Source organism: Pogoniulus pusillus, chromosome 32 (assembly GCF_015220805.1).
Source record: "Pogoniulus pusillus isolate bPogPus1 chromosome 32, bPogPus1.pri, whole genome shotgun sequence".
Taxonomy (NCBI): Eukaryota; Metazoa; Chordata; class Aves; order Piciformes; family Lybiidae; genus Pogoniulus; species Pogoniulus pusillus.
The window spans coordinates 12,118,146-12,133,291 of NC_087295.1; the positions used below are offsets into that span (position 1 = coordinate 12,118,146).

The 15,146-nt window shown below is 48.6% G+C and overlaps 1 protein-coding gene and 1 long non-coding RNA gene across 2 annotated transcripts in view; one reads left to right on the forward strand and one right to left on the reverse strand.

Annotated features, from left to right (window-relative positions):
- The window catches only part of ADCY1 (adenylate cyclase 1), a 174,394-nt gene that overhangs the window by 102,195 nt on the left and 57,053 nt on the right, over positions 1-15,146 (forward strand). The window contains exons 6-7 of the mRNA XM_064169698.1: positions 3,527-3,685; positions 5,750-5,891. Of these exons, the coding sequence (XP_064025768.1) occupies positions 3,527-3,685; positions 5,750-5,891 (301 nt within the window). The remainder of the gene's footprint in view (positions 1-3,526; positions 3,686-5,749; positions 5,892-15,146) is intronic.
- Positions 1-15,146, reverse strand: part of LOC135189389 (uncharacterized) — an 84,275-nt gene that overhangs the window by 29,245 nt on the left and 39,884 nt on the right. The gene's annotated exons all lie outside the window — the stretch shown is intronic.

A 15,146-nucleotide genomic window follows, 5' to 3' on the forward strand; every position in this document is an offset into this window, starting at 1 on the left:
TATCTAGGCCAACCTAGCACCCAGCCCTGTCCCTGGCACTAAGTGCCCCATCCAGACTTTACTTCAACACCTGCAGGAATGGTGACTCCACCACCTCCCTGGGCAGCCCATTCCAATGCCAATCACTCTCTCTGACAACAACTTCCTCCTAACATCCAGCCTAGACCTACCCTGCCACAACTTCACACTGTGTCCCCTTCTTCTGTTGCTGGTTGCCTGGCAGAAGAGACCAACCCCACCTGGCTACAGCCTCCCTGCAGGTAGTTGTAGACAGCAATGAGCTCTGCCCTGAGCCTCCTCTTCTGCAGGCTGCACACCCCCAGCTCCCTCAGCCTCTCCTCACAGGGTTTGGTGCTCCAGGCCCCTCACCAGCTTCATTGCCTTTCTCTGGACACCTTCCAGCACCTCAACATCTCTCTTGAATTGAGGGGCCCAGAACTGGACACAGCACTCAAGGTGTGGCCTGAGCAGTGCTGAGTACAGAGGCAGAATAACCTCCCTTGTCCTGCTGGCCACACTGCTCCTGATGCAGGCCAGGATGCCATTGGCTCTCTTGGCCACCTGGGCACACTGCTGGCTCATCTTCAGCTCCTATCTACCAGCACCCCTCAGGTCCTTTCTGCCTGGCTGCTCTCAGCCACTCTGTCCCCAGCCTGTTGTGCTGCTTGGGGTTGTTGTGGCCAAAGTGTAGAACCCTGCACTTGGCCTTGTTAAATCTCATCCCATTGGCCTCTGCCCACCCATGCAGCCTGTCCAGGTCCCTCTGCAGGGCTCTCCTACCTTCCAACAGCTCCACACCTGCTCCTAGCTTGGTGTCATCTGCAAACTTACTGATGCTGGACTCAATCTCCTGGTCCAGATCATCAATAAAGGTATTGAACAGGACTGGGCCCAGCACTTGATCCTGGGGGACAGCACTGTTGACAGCTGCTAACTGGCTGTGGCACCGTTCACCACCACTCTCTGGGCCCAGCCTTTCAGCAGATGACACAGTATTACCACCTGGTTATTATCCTTTTGTGCTGCACAGAGTGCAAGAGTTAGGGTCCATCCTATGCTCTTTTTCTAGACTATTCTGTTTTGTTTTAATTGCAAGTGAAGTGTTTTACACTGCTACCTTGAGATCTATCGCCTGCAGATACAAAGATTAAGGAGAGTAAAGTATTATCTTGATACGGCAGATGGAGAACTGAAAGATGATAAAATTACTTTGAGTTACAATGAACTGTGGTCAAAAAAAGGAGAGCAGTTCAGTGCAAGTCTTGAGTGGCTCAGGTTTTTGTTGTGCTCTTAAGACTAGCCCTTTCCTTAGTGCTTAATGTTGGGCTTCACAGTGTAATTCAGGTTAGTCATGGTCCTTATGAGAGTGGAGAGGTCAAGGGAAGCTAAAAAGAATGAGAGAGAGAAAAATACACCAACCAGTAAATCTCAGGCTAGGGTAGGGAGAAACAGTAACAGAGTTTTGGCAGAATTCTGGAGCCTCCAACACAAGAAGGACATGGAAATGTTGGAGCCAGTCCAGAGGAGGCCACCAAGATGCTCAGAGGGCTGCAGCAGCTCTGCTATGAGGACAGGCTACAAGAGTTGGGGCTCTGCAGCCTGGAGAAGAGAAGGCTTTGAGGAGACCTTGGAGTGGCCTTCCAGTATCTGAAGGGGGCTGCAGGAAGGCTGGGGAGGGACTATTGATAAGGTCTTGTAATGACAGGATGAGGAGTAATGGGTCAGAGTCAAAAATTGTAATCACCAGTTTTGCATCCAGTGTGTAAGAGCCACTTGCTAGGTGTCTTGGAGATGTAAAGCTCTGCTGTGTTTGCAAGTAATGGTGACATTCTTGATGCCTTCCTGTACTCTTGGAGGAGGGCCCACCAGAGCCTGGGCTGCAGCAGCAGAAGTGTGGCCAGCAGGGCCAGGGTGGTGATTCTCCCCCTCTACTCTGCTCTGCTGAGACCCCACCTGGAGTACTGCATCCAGTTCTGGAGCCCCCATTACAAGAGGGATGTGGAGATGCTGGAGTGTGTCCAGAGAAGGGCCAGGAGGATGCTCAGAGGGCTGCAGCAGCTCTGCTGTGAGCACAGACTGAAAGAGTTGGGGCTGTTTAATCTGGAGCAGAGGAGGCTCCCAGGTGACCTTCTTGTGGCCTTCCAGGATCTGAAGTGGGCTACAAAAAATCTGGGGAGGGACTTTTTAGGCTGTGAGGGAGTGACAGGACTGGGGGGAATGGAGCAAAGCTGGAGGTGGGGAGATTCAGGCTGGAGGTGAGGAAGTTGTTAAGCATGAGAGTGGTGAGAGGCTGGACTGGGTTGCCCAGGGAGGTGGTTGAGGCTCCATGGCTGGAGGTGTTTCAGGCCGGGCTGGCTGAGGCTGTGGGCAGCCTGCTCTAGGGTAGGGTGTCCCTGGGCATGGCAGGGGGTTGGAACTGGCTGCTCCTTGTGGTCCCTTCAACCCTGCCTGATTCTGTGAATCTATGATTACATTCTATGATTCTACAATTTGGCTACCCCTTCAGACATGAAGTCATGAGTTTAAACTGGCAGAGGGGAGATTCAACTAGATGTTAGGAAAGAGTTCTTTGCAGTGAGGGTGGTGAAGCACTGGCACAGGTTGCCCAGGGAGGTTGTGGCTGCTCCCTCCCTGGAGGTGTTCAAGGCCAGGTTGGATGAGGCCTTGAGCAACCTGTTCTAATGAGAAGTGTCCCTGCCTGTAGCAGGGGGTTGGAACTGGCTGAGCTTTGAGGTCCCTTCCAACCTAAACCATTCTATGGAAAAGAAGCAGGCAGGGAGGCAGTGTTAGCATTGAGTTGAAAGCAGTCTGGATTAATGGCCAATTAAAGCATGTGTGCTTACTTAACACATCAGGTTAAAATGAAGCCTCCTAGAATAGCTTCCAAACCCCCTTCTTTTGCTTGCTACAATCATGCTGTGGTCACTTGTCCTCCTGATGAAATAAATATACATTGGTGGGGGAAAAAAAGGCACATTTAGGACAAGATAAATATTGTGTGAGAGGCAAGATAAACATGAAAGTACAGGCTTTAACCCAGGCTGTCTCTGAGTTCTTTGAGTTACAGTCAGAAGCTTCATTGTTTATCTCCCAGTCAAATATCTCTTTCTGGAGGAGGGTGATAGGAAATACTGCACAAGTGACAAAGCAGATCTGAAAGTTGCAGTCTCAGGGGAGTTTTGTGCCAGAGCCATTTAATGCTTTACCATCTCTTCTTTTCTTTAGCCTTCTTTGGCTCTTCTTGAAAGCTAGAAAATGAAACATGGGTGTATTAGGTCAAGGGATTTAGAAGTACTGAGATTTTGGTCCAACTTGTGCCCAAGAAAATAAGTTGTTTGGAATTACAGTCGTTGTTGTGCAGCTAGTGAAGGAAAAGACCAATGCCTGAGTGTTTCAGTGTTGATTCTCAGAAGATCCTGTTCTTCAGTCCAACATATCTATGTTAACTTGGGTGGGAGGAGAGAAAGAGAAAACCAAGAGCAATGTCTTAATCTAACAACTAATCCTCTGATGCTGTCTCTTCCAGATCTGTTGCAGAAGCCACAGAGGTTGATCTCAACATGAGAGTTGGATTGCATACAGGAAGGGTGCTTTGTGGGGTCCTGGGTCTCCGAAAGTGGCAATATGATGTCTGGTCAAATGATGTGACTCTGGCTAATGTCATGGAAGCTGGAGGACTGCCTGGGTAAGTCTGAGAAAGAACCAAGGGAAAAGAAAGAGAAAGTTGTATGGGTGAGTGTTAAGGGTCAGGACTGTGCTGGCCACTAAACAAGTGCCAGAGGCTCGCTGTGAATCTCTCTTCTTTGAATCTCTCTTCCTCCCAAAGGGAAGAGAAAAGGGATAAAGGAGAAAGAGGGTTGAGAAAGAAGCTAAACTAGCTGGAATGGAAGGAAGAGCAACTCAATGAAATAAAGACAAAAAGATACAGACCCAATATTGAACTCAACCCCCTGATGGCAGTGACATCACCCGCAACACTGATACTGGAGGAGGGCACTGAGGAGGTCCCCAGCTGGACTTAGCAGCAGATGGGGACTGAATTCAAGGAGCTGGATTCTGAAACTGGATTTGGGAAGACATGAATCTTGATCAAATGAAGAAGAGAGTACTCCTCAAACACTGGGCACTGAAGAAGAGGCTCATCTCTGGTGATCTCAGTTTGATCCTGAAGATGCTGTCCATGGGATGCAATGGTCAAAGGGAAGAAGACAGTACTCAAACACTGGGCACTGAAGAAGAGGCTCAGCTCTGGTGATCTCTCAGTTTGATCCTGAAGATGCTGCCCATGGGATGCAGTGGTCAAAGGGAAGAAGACAGTACTCAAACACTGGGCACTGAAGAAGAGGCTCAGCTCTGGTGATCTCTCAGTTTGATCCTGAAGATGCTGCCCATGGGATGCAGTGGTCAAAGGGAAGAAGACAGCACTCAAACACTGGGCACTGAAGAAGAGGCTCAGCTCTGGTGATCTCTCAGTTTGATCCTGAAGATGCTGTCCAGGGAATGCAATCCCTTGTTGGTCATTTTAGGATCACCTGTCCCGTGCCCTCCTCCCTGCAGCTGCAGCCTTTTCCTTCCTGCAGCCCCAGGTGGCACACAAGATGCAGCAGTGCCCCTGGTCTTCAATCTAACCCTTGGAGCTTACTCTCCCAGTCAGCGTTGTCACTATTGGCAGCAGTCACTCTCCGTGCAAACCTGCCCTGAGCTGCAGAAAATGCTGGTCCTGAGCAGAGACTGAGCTGGGAACTCGCAGAACTGAGTAGAATCTGTGCTGGTCCTGCTCAGACTGGGCCTTCCACTATATGAAGAGGGCATACAAAAAAGCTGGGGAGGGACTTCTTAGGCTCTCAGGCAGTGACAGGACTAGGGGGGATGGAGCAAAGCTGGAGATGGGGAGATTGAGACTGGATGTGTGGAGAAGTTGCTCAGCATGAGAGTGGTGAGAGTCTGGAATGGGTTGCCCAGGGAGGTGGTTGAGGCCCCATGGCTGGAGGTGTTTGAGGCCAGGCTGGCTGAGGCTGTGTGCAGCCTGCTCTAGGGTAGGGTGTCCCTGGGCATGGCAGGGGGGTTGGAACTCTCTGATCCTTGTGATCTCTTACGACCCTGACTGCTTCTATGCTTTCTTTTCTTTGTGGCATTTGCAGTGTAGCTGCTTTCACTGAGAAGGGCCATGTTCATTAAGAGCAATCAAGGTATTCTGTGATTTATCATGTGGAACTCTCTGAATTATCTTGCTGTTTATCTTAGCAAGGGCTTTAGATTAGAAGCAAAACATTTCCAAACTAAAGCCTTGTAAGAAGCTGCCAAATATAAAGAGTATGATCAAGGCAATGCTAGGAATGCAGCAGTGCTGGACTTGGCACATTTCATGTCATAGAAGTAAAACCCTCTCATAACCAAGTTGAAGAAATGTTTACTGCCCTGTACATCTGGGGAGTGTGTCTCTTACTCCTTTGACATGGCATGGCAAGACTTTCACCACTGGTCCTGCTGTACCTGTTGATGTACTCAAGTACATCTCTTCCAACCCTGATGATACTGTGATACTGTGAAACATGCACAGTGATTTAGAGCATACAGTATCAAATGAGTAAAACCCAAAGGAAGAGGGATTGCCATTGGAATAAGCTGTCCAGGAAGGTGGTGGAGTTGCTGTCCATGGAGGTTCCCAAAAAGAGTGGATGAGTAGCAATGAGGGCCTTATGTATCTTTGCTTTGCACAAAAAAAAATCCACTTTTTTTTCCTCTCCAGGAAAGTTCACATTACAAAGACCACCTTAGAGTGCCTAAATGGGGACTACGAGGTAGAACCAGGATATGGTCATGAAAGGAACAGTTTCTTGAAGAAACACAACATTGAAACCTATTTTATTGTGCCATCCCATCGTAGGAAGGTAAGCCCCACAAATTGCAGCTTATTCTGTGGTATGCTTTTCCTGCTTGTCCTGGGTTAGGTTGGATCCTTCCCCTGGGAGAATAAACTCAACACAGATTTTTTTTCTGGTGGAAAGTCAGGGGAAAATGAGATTGTATTTCTTATAGTTTAAATATAGCAATATAAGGAGAAAATAAACTATTAGAGAAATAGGATAACCTTAATGAAGATGGGGAAGGGGTTAAGTGGCAGCAAAGCAGCAGCAGCCAAAACAGCAGTGGGGGAAGATAGCAGCAGGCACAGCAGAAGCAGCAAGGGGAAGGTCCAAGCTGTGCTTCCAGACATAAAGCTCTTGATGCTCCAATGGAATGATAGTAACTTATCCATTGCTGCCATTCTATGGCCTGTCCCTGGAATGTTCACCTCTCCCCTGTGTATGAACTAGAAATCCAGCTCAAACAGCCACACTGCTTTAACAGCTCCTCTGTCATGTTGTACAGGGTTAACCCTGTACACAAGCCCTATGAGGAGAGGCTGAGGGAGCTGGGATTGGTTAGCCTGGAGAAGAGGAGGCTCAGGGGTGACCTTATTGCTGTCTACAACTACCTGAGGGGTGGTTGTGGCCAGGAGGAGGTTGCTCTCTTCTCTCAGGTGGCCAGCACCAGAACAAGAGGACACAGCCTCAGGCTGTGCCAGGGGAAATTTAGGCTGGAGGTGAGGAGAAAGTTCTTCCCTGAGAGAGTCATTGGACACTGGAATGGGCTGCCCGGGGAGGTGGTGGAGTCGCCGTCCCTGGAGCTGTTCAAGGCAGGACTGGACGTGGCACTTGGTGCCATGGTCTGGCCTTGAGCTGTGTGGTAAAGGGTTGGACTTGATGATCTGTGAGATCTCTTCCAACCTTGGTGATACTGGGATACTGTGAACCCTCCAGGGGTCATTCCAGCAGATGGGGAGTTCTGTATGAGGCAATATCCCAGTCTAGGACTTGTAGCTGCAGGAATGGTTGCACTGCAGATGGGTTGTGCACAGGCTTAACCCTCCAGGGGGAGTAACCTTGAACCTGACCCTGGGTGGTCTTGACCCCTCCCCAGGGGTGGGGCTGAACACCACCAGGTGATTCATGGTTAGGCAACTCCCCTTCTGTCTAAAGGTCTATAAAAGCAGGGGGACTGCCTGTTTGCTCTCTCTCTGTGCTCCCTGCCTCCCAGCATCACCATCCTGTCCCTGGTTCTACCATGTGGCCATCACCCAGGAGGTGGACAAGCAACTTACATCAAAACCTGGTTGTATTCACACAGTTTGTGTTTGGTTTCCCTTCTCTGTACCTTTGTAACTTCCCTACCTCAGATACCTTTTTAATTTGTTGTTAAACTTTTCTTCTCTTTTTAACTTGCAAATCAGAGTGAGATTGTTTATTTGGGTGTGCTTACCTTTTCCTCTCTCTACATCTAATTCCTTCCATTTGGGGAAGAAGGGGGAAGAGGGAAGGGCACTCTATAAGCTGTTATTTGGTTCTGTCAAATCTATTTGAGTCTCTGGGCATTTGAATTAGAACCAAGACACATGAAAGCAGAGGCAATGCTGGCATTTCTTACTTCTAAAAGCTTTTTCAGCATTTGAAATTAGCTCTTTTGGTTTGGACCAAGGCAGGAATGCTAAAAAAAGCTAAAATCAACCTTAAAGGGAGAAGATTCATAGAATGTATAGAATGGTTTAGGTTGGAAGGGACCTTAGAGATCATCTACTTCCAACCCCTCCACCAGGAACAGGGGCACTTCTACTAGATCAGGTGGCTCGAGGCCTCATCTGACCTGACCCTGAACACCTCCAAGGAGGGAGGACATTCACAGCCTCCCTGGGCAACCTGTTCCAATGTCTCACCACCCTCACTGTAAGGAATTTCTGCCTAATCTCCAGTCTAAGTCTCCCCTCTTTCAGCTCAAAGCCATTGCCCCTTGTCCTATCACTACAAGCCCTTGTAACAAGTCTCTCCCTAGCTTTCTTGTAGCCCAATTCAGGTGGTGGAAGGCTGTTTAAGGTCTCATCTTTCTCTTCTCCAGGCTGAGCAGCCTCAGCTCTTCCAGTCTGCCTCCATAGGTGAGGTGTTTCAGCTCTCTGAATTGACTTTGAGGTTAGAATATGAAACATTCTTCCCACCCCCAAGAAACAGGGGAAGAAAACTGATTATTCAGATTCTGTAATTGCTCTATCAGCAGTTATGTTACTTCCAAAATTTAATTAACTCTTCCTTTCCTCCTCCTTCCAAAGTAATGTTTGAGAATATTAATGCTCACAGCTTGGCTGTTTTTCTTCTCAATTTCTTAACTCTTTCATTCTCATACCATAGAATCACAGAATCATAGACTCATAGAATGGTAGAGGTTGGAAGGGACCTCCAGAGATTACTGGGCCAATCCTCCCTGCCACAGAAGGATCATCAAGAGAGGTTATTCTTCTCCTGTACTCAGCACTGCTCAGGCCACACTTTGAGTCCTGTGTCCAGTTTTGGGCTCCTCAATTCAAGAGAGATGTTGAGGTGCTTGAAGGTGTCCACAGGAGGGCGACAAAGCTGGTGAGGGGCCTGGAGCACAGCCCTGTGAGGAGAGGCTGAGGGAGCTGGGGGTGTGCAGCCTGCAGAAGAGGAGGCTCAGGGCAGAGCTCATTGCTGTCTGCAACTACCTGAAGGGAGGCTGTAGCCAGGTGGGGTTGGTCTCTTCTGCCAGGCAACCAGCAACAGAAGAAGGGGACACAGTGTGAAGTTGTGGCAGGGGAGGTCTGGGCTGGGTTTTAGGAGGAAGTTGTTGTCAGAGAGAGTGATTGCCATTGGAATGGGCTGCCCAGGGAGGTGGTGGAGTCACCATTGCTGGAGGTGTTGAAGCAAAGCCTGGATGAGGCACTTGGTGCCATGGTCTGGTTGACTGGCTAGGGCTGGGTGCTAGGTTGGACTGGATGAACTTGGAGGTCTTTTCCAACCTGGTTCATTCTATGATTTTCACTGTGAGGGTGACAAAACACTGGAACAGGCTGCCTAAAGATGTTGTAGAGTGTCTCTCTCTGGAGACATTCAAAATCCACCTGGACACATTCCTGTGTGACCTGCTTTAGGTGCTCCTGCTCTGCAGGGGGATTGGACTGAAGGATCTTTTGAGGTCTAACCCAACCCCTGATGTTCTGTGATCCCTTCATCTTCTTTCTTTTGTCAGACCCCTGTAAAGGTACTAGGGAAAGAGGAGTAAGTCAGCAGTGTTGTTGAGGGACACTAATGTTTTCTGCCCTTTTTAGTTTGTTTGCTTGCTTGATGGAGGACAGAAACTAGGAAGTGTGGAAAGAATAAGGTAAAAGAAGATTGTAGTCATTTCATAGAATCATAGAGTCACAGAATCAACCAGGTTGGAAGAGACCTCCAAGCTCATCCAGGCCAACCTAGCACCCAGCCCTAGCCAGTCAACCAGACCATGGCACTAAGTGCCTCATCCAGGCTGTTCTTGTTTGAGGAAGACCTTAGTTTCTTTAGGTGTTGCTCAGAATTTAGCCACACCTTATGGAGGTGACTCTTCATTCTGATCACATTTTCAGGGTAAGGAATGCAGAAGCTCAGCAATATGATGGTCATAGCTTGAGTCTTGACATGCAGTGCATATGATGGCTGTGGTTCTCCAGCAGGTTTGTTTATAGTCAGTCACACCTCTTCACCCAGTTACTGAGTTTAGAGCAGCCTTTTGTTCTACAAAATGGTCTGTGACCTCAATAGGACTGATCCAAGTCCATAATTGACACATTTAGTTTGTTGCAAGATTTCACACTTAGTGGACATATCTTAGAGGTTTTCTGCCATAACATATTTACAGGGCAAGAAAAGAAAGAACTTTATTGCTCTTCATCTCAGCCAGACAACTTGAAATAAGGCTTTTGCACCCTTATCCTCTGAGACTCTACTCAAAACAGGTTTCATTCACTGATTTGACCTTTAGAGAGGAAATTATAGCATCCAATTCTGAGAGTGTGAAGACAATAGCCAAGGTTTTAAAGTGCTGTCAAAGCTCCATGCTTGAGGCTATTAGCCAGTGGGGGGGTTGACAAAAATACAGCCAAGGAAAAACAGGTCATCTTCAATTCCATATGTGCAGTCAATTTCTTGCTCTGAATTTGATGACTCTGGGAGTTTTTATGATTCTGGGAGTGAAAACTCCTGTTGCTTTTCTGGGATAAAACTGTTTGAAGGGTATCTTTTAGTGCACTTCCTCTCAATCATGGTGTTATCAGAGAGATGAAGAGTGGAAATAGCAGCCTCATGTTTTGCTCTTCTGCTATTATCACAGAATCATGGAATAGTAGGAGTTGAAAGGGACCTCTGGAGATCATCAAGTCCAAGCCTCCTGCCAAAGCAGGATCACCTAGGGCAAGTCATACAGAAACACTTCCAGATGGGTCTTGGAAGTTTCTGGAAGGAGGAGACTCCTCTCTGGGCTGCAGGGCTCCAGCATCCTCACAGTAAAGAAGCTTTTCCTTGTGTTGAGGTGGAACTTCCTCTATTCCAATCTATGTCTGTTGCCCCTCACAGAACACCACTGAAAAGAAGCTGGGCCCTTTTTCTTCACACCCACCCTTCAGATATTTCTCAACATGAATAAGAGCCCCTCTCAGTCTGCTCTTCTCCAGACTAAACAACCTCAGGTCTGTCATCCTTTCCTCACCAGACAGATGTTCCTGTCCCTTCACCATCCTTGTGTCCTTGATTGGACACTGAGTAGTGTATCTCTGTCCCTCTTAAGTGGAGAGCCCAGATTTGGACACAGCAGACCAGTTGTGATCTCACTAGGGCAGAGTAGATGGGGAGAAGAACTTCCCTTGCCCTGCTGACCAGTATGTGCTATATGATTAGATTCAGGTTTAGGTAGCATGAAGGAAAACAGATGGAAAACCAGTTGGATAGATTCTTTTTTTGGCAGTCAGGGAGAGATTTTTCTGTTGGCTTTCCTGAAGCTAGAGTTAGTTTCTAAATGAATCAATCCCAATAAAGGAGAGAGTGTAAGGGAGGCTTGAATTAAGGCAGGCATCTTGCTTGTTGCTGCTCGATTTGTTTGCCTTGGGTTTCTGCTGTTTTCACTCCTACAGCATTATGTATAATTTAATTTCTGATGGTGTTATGCATCAGCTCCATTTCATGTTGAGAGGAGAAACAGCTGAATCTCTGGGAACTGCTGAGAGGTTGGTGCACAGTGAGAGGGAGCAGGGAGAAAAGCAGATGAACAGGACCACTGCGTACAGAAACTGTGTCGTGTCAGCGCCGCTGCACCAACCAGAGGCTGAGGAGCAGCATCTGACATTCACAAAGTAAACCAGGTCAATGCATGTTTAATGTGCTGACATGAGAGCCTGCTGCTGTAGGAGCTCACTTGTCCTTGTCTTTGCAAGATTCAGAGAATGGGTTGGATTGGAAGGGACCTTAACGGTCATCTAGTTGCAACCACCCTGCCATGGGTGAGGACTGAGAACTGATAGGTAGGTTTGTCACCAGCTACACAGCTCCAGTGCTGCCTTACCCTTAGGTGTCACTGAGGGCCCTGTGGCAGCAGCAGATGCTGAGGCACAGCTCACCTTTTGACACTGGTTTTTCTAATGTGCTTCTGTGGTATATCGTAGAATCAAACAGGTTGGAAGAGACCTCCAAGCTCATCCAGCCCAACCTAGCACCCAGCCCTAGCCAAACAACCAGACCATGGCACTAAGTGCCTCATCCAGGCTTTTCTTGAACACCTCCAGGGATGGTGACTCCACTACCTCCCTGGGCAGCCCATTCCAATGCCAATCACTCTCTCTGACAACAACTTCCTCCTTAACACCCAGCCTATACTTCCCCTGGCACAACTTGAGACTGTGTCCCCTCATTCTGTAGCTGGTTGCCTGGCAGAAGAGCCCAACCCCACCTGGCTACAGCCTCCCTTCAGGGAGTTGTACACAGCAATGAGGTCTGCCCTGAGCCTCCTCTTCTCCAGGCTGCACACCCCCAGCTCCCTCAGCCTCTCCTCACATCAGCCAGAATTATACTGTTATTAACTGGCTCCTCCACAGGGCTCACCAATCATGTCCCTTGGCTTTTTGTCACAGCACATCCCAGCCATCCCCCACTGTTTTGCACTTGCATGCTGATCCTTGGACCATGAGCTCCATAAGAGTATCTTTACCTTCAAAATATGCACCTGCTGTCCCTTCCTACACTGGTTCAGTCTTCAACTCCTACAGAAGGCTACCCATGCAACAGACAAGGTGGAGCTTGTGTAGGTGAATTCAGGTACCTGCTCATTTTGTGTTGCATTGCATCCCCCAGAGATGCAGTAGCTGAAGCGCAGGTACAGTTCTATATTCTTTATGCATCATCTCTGACATTAATAGGAACTGACTTGAGCAGGTATGATGCCAAGAGGAATGAAAATCAATGTTATCAGCAACAGATGGCCAAGAATCTGTTGAATTTGAAAAGTAAATAGGCTCTTTTCAGTCTTTTTCTAGAAACAAACATGCATTTATGTAGGAGACAACTGCCCCACACTCTTCCATATATGATCTGACAGGAGGATCTTTCATCATAAATATCACACAAACCAAGAGTGAGAATAATGAGGATAAGGCAACTCTGTTGACATTTAAACTGTAACTAACTATAACGTGTTTTCTCCTTTGTTACATTTTAATTCAGCTAACAAACATCATTTTGTGATCTGATTGCTGGGTTTGTGTACAAGCTGGTATGTCTGAGACTCATGAGGCACCACTGAGGGAATGCTCAGTAGCACAAAGGCACCTGGGGATGCTGGTGGATAGTAGCTGAAGGTGAGCCAGCAGTGTGCCCAGGTGGCCAAGAGAGCCAATGGCATCCTGGCCTGCATCAGGAGCAGTGTGGCCAGCAGGACAAGGGAGGTTATTCTGCCCCTGTGCTCAGCACTGCTCAGGCCACACCTTGAGTGCTGTGTCCAGTTCTGGGCTCCTCAATTCAAGAGAGATGTTGAGGTGCTGGAAGGTGTCCAGAGAAGGGCAAGGAAGCTGGTGAGGGGCCTGGAGCACAGCCCTGTGAAGAGAGGCTGAGGGAGCTGGGGGTGTGCAGCCTGCAGAAGAGGAGGCTCAGGGCAGAGCTCATTGCTGTCTGCAGCTCCCTGAAGGGAGGCTGTAGCCAGGTGGGGTTGGGCTCTTCTGCCAGGCAAGCAGCACCAGAAGAAGGGGACACAGTGTGAAGTTGTGCCAGGGGAGGTCTAGGCTGGATGTTAGGAGGAAGTTGTTGTCAGAGAGAGTGATTGGCATTGGAATGGGCTGCCCAGGGAGGTGCTGGAGTCACTGTCGTTGGAGGTGTTGAAGCAAAGCCTGGATGAGGCACTTAGTGCCATGGTCTGGTTGACTGGCTAGGGCTGGGTGCTAGGTTGGCCTGGATGAGCTTGGAGGTCTTGCCTGTATTTGAGCAAGACACCAACAAGTCCCTAAACACCTGCGGGTCCCTGTTCATCTCTTCGGGAGGGGACATAATGACCCAAGCCTTTGTTTTCCTCCCACCCTCACTTCCCCCATCAGCAGAAGGGTGGGGCAAGCCAGGACATCTAATGGGCCTTTTAGCCTTCCAGGACAGGCAGGGGGTTGTTCCTCCCTTTCAGGATGGATAGCCGAGGTGTCACAAGCAAAATGTATTACAAAGGTGGTGGAAAAGAATAGGAAAGAAATGTCTGACGATTTTAACTGTAGGAACAAACAAACAAACTGATGTTTGCTCACCTATCTCAGGACAAAATGACTTGCAGACCATAACAGATGCTATGGCCAGGAGGCATGATCTTGCCTGCCTGAAGACATGATGCACAGACAGACAAAGTGCTACAGTGTTTATCTTGGCTGCAAGTGTGTTTGGAATGTCCTTGGTATCTTCTTTCCCAGGGCATTTTAAGCATTGCAATTTAATATAGTCAGGGGAACAAAACTGCTGCTGCTGCTGCTTCTGAGAATCCCAGATAAGCAGCAGTGAATCCCATTACCTGCAAGTCAAACACTGGGGTGTTTTCCCAGAATTTTAATCAGCTCTTGTTTGTTTTCTGCATATTTAAAGACACTCCCAAAGCTAGAGATAGCCTGGATGCTTTCAGAGTGCTCTGTTAGAAAATCCCAGCTCTTCACCTTCTTTGCCAGCTGTATTGCAGCAACCAGCCAACCTTGCCTAAAACTGTGAAACAAATGGACAGGAAACAGAAGAATTCACAGTATCCCAGTATCACCAAGGTTGGAAGAGACCTCACAGATCATCAAGTCCAACCCTTACCACAGAGCTCAAGGCCAGACCATGGCACCAAGTGCCACGTCCAATCCTGCCTTGAACAGCTCCAGGGACGGCGACTCCACCACCTCCCCGGGCAGCCCATTCCAGTGTCCAATGACTCTCTCAGGGAAGAACTTTCTCCTCACCTCCAGCCTAAATCTCCCCTGGCACAGCTTGAGGCTGTGTCCTCTCGTTCTGGTGCTGGCCACCTGAGAGAAGAGAGCAACCTCCTCCTGGCCACAACCTCCCCTCAGGTAGTTGTAGACAGCAATAAGGTCTGCCCTGAGCCTCCTCTTCTCCAGGCTAACCAATCCCAGCTCCCTCAGCCTCTCCTCGTAGGGCTGTGCTCAAGGCCTCTCCCCAGCCTCGTCGCCCTTCTCTGGACACGCTCAAGCATCTCAATGTCCCTCCTAAACTGGGGGGCCCAGAACTGAACACAGCACTCAAGGTGTGGTCTAACCAGTGCAGAGTCCAGGGGCAGAATGACCTCCCTGCTCCTGCTGGCCACACCATTCCTGATGCAGGCCAGGATGCCACTGGCTCTCTTGGCCACCTGGGCACACTGCTGGCTCATGTTCAGGTGGGTATCAATCAGCACCCCCAGATCCCTCTCTGTCTGGCTGCTCTCCAGCCACTCCGACCCCAGCCTGTATCTCTGCATGGGGTTGTTGTGGCCAAAGTGCAGCACCCTGCACTTGGATCTATTGAACCCCATCACATTGGACTCTGCCCTGTGCTGACCTGGGAGCTCCACAGTAGGAGGAAAAGCTTATACCCAACCCTGTGAGAACACTTCTTTGTGGTATAACATTCCTCACTTGGAAGAAATAAGCTTTAAATTATAACCTGAGTGCCTCACAGCCTCCCTTTAGGGTATGTATACAGATGTATCTTTAAAGCAAAAGCAAGGCTCTTCTGACTTTGATGGGTGCAAATGGAAAATAAAGGAGGGTAGGTAATAAGAAAGACTAAAATCAGATT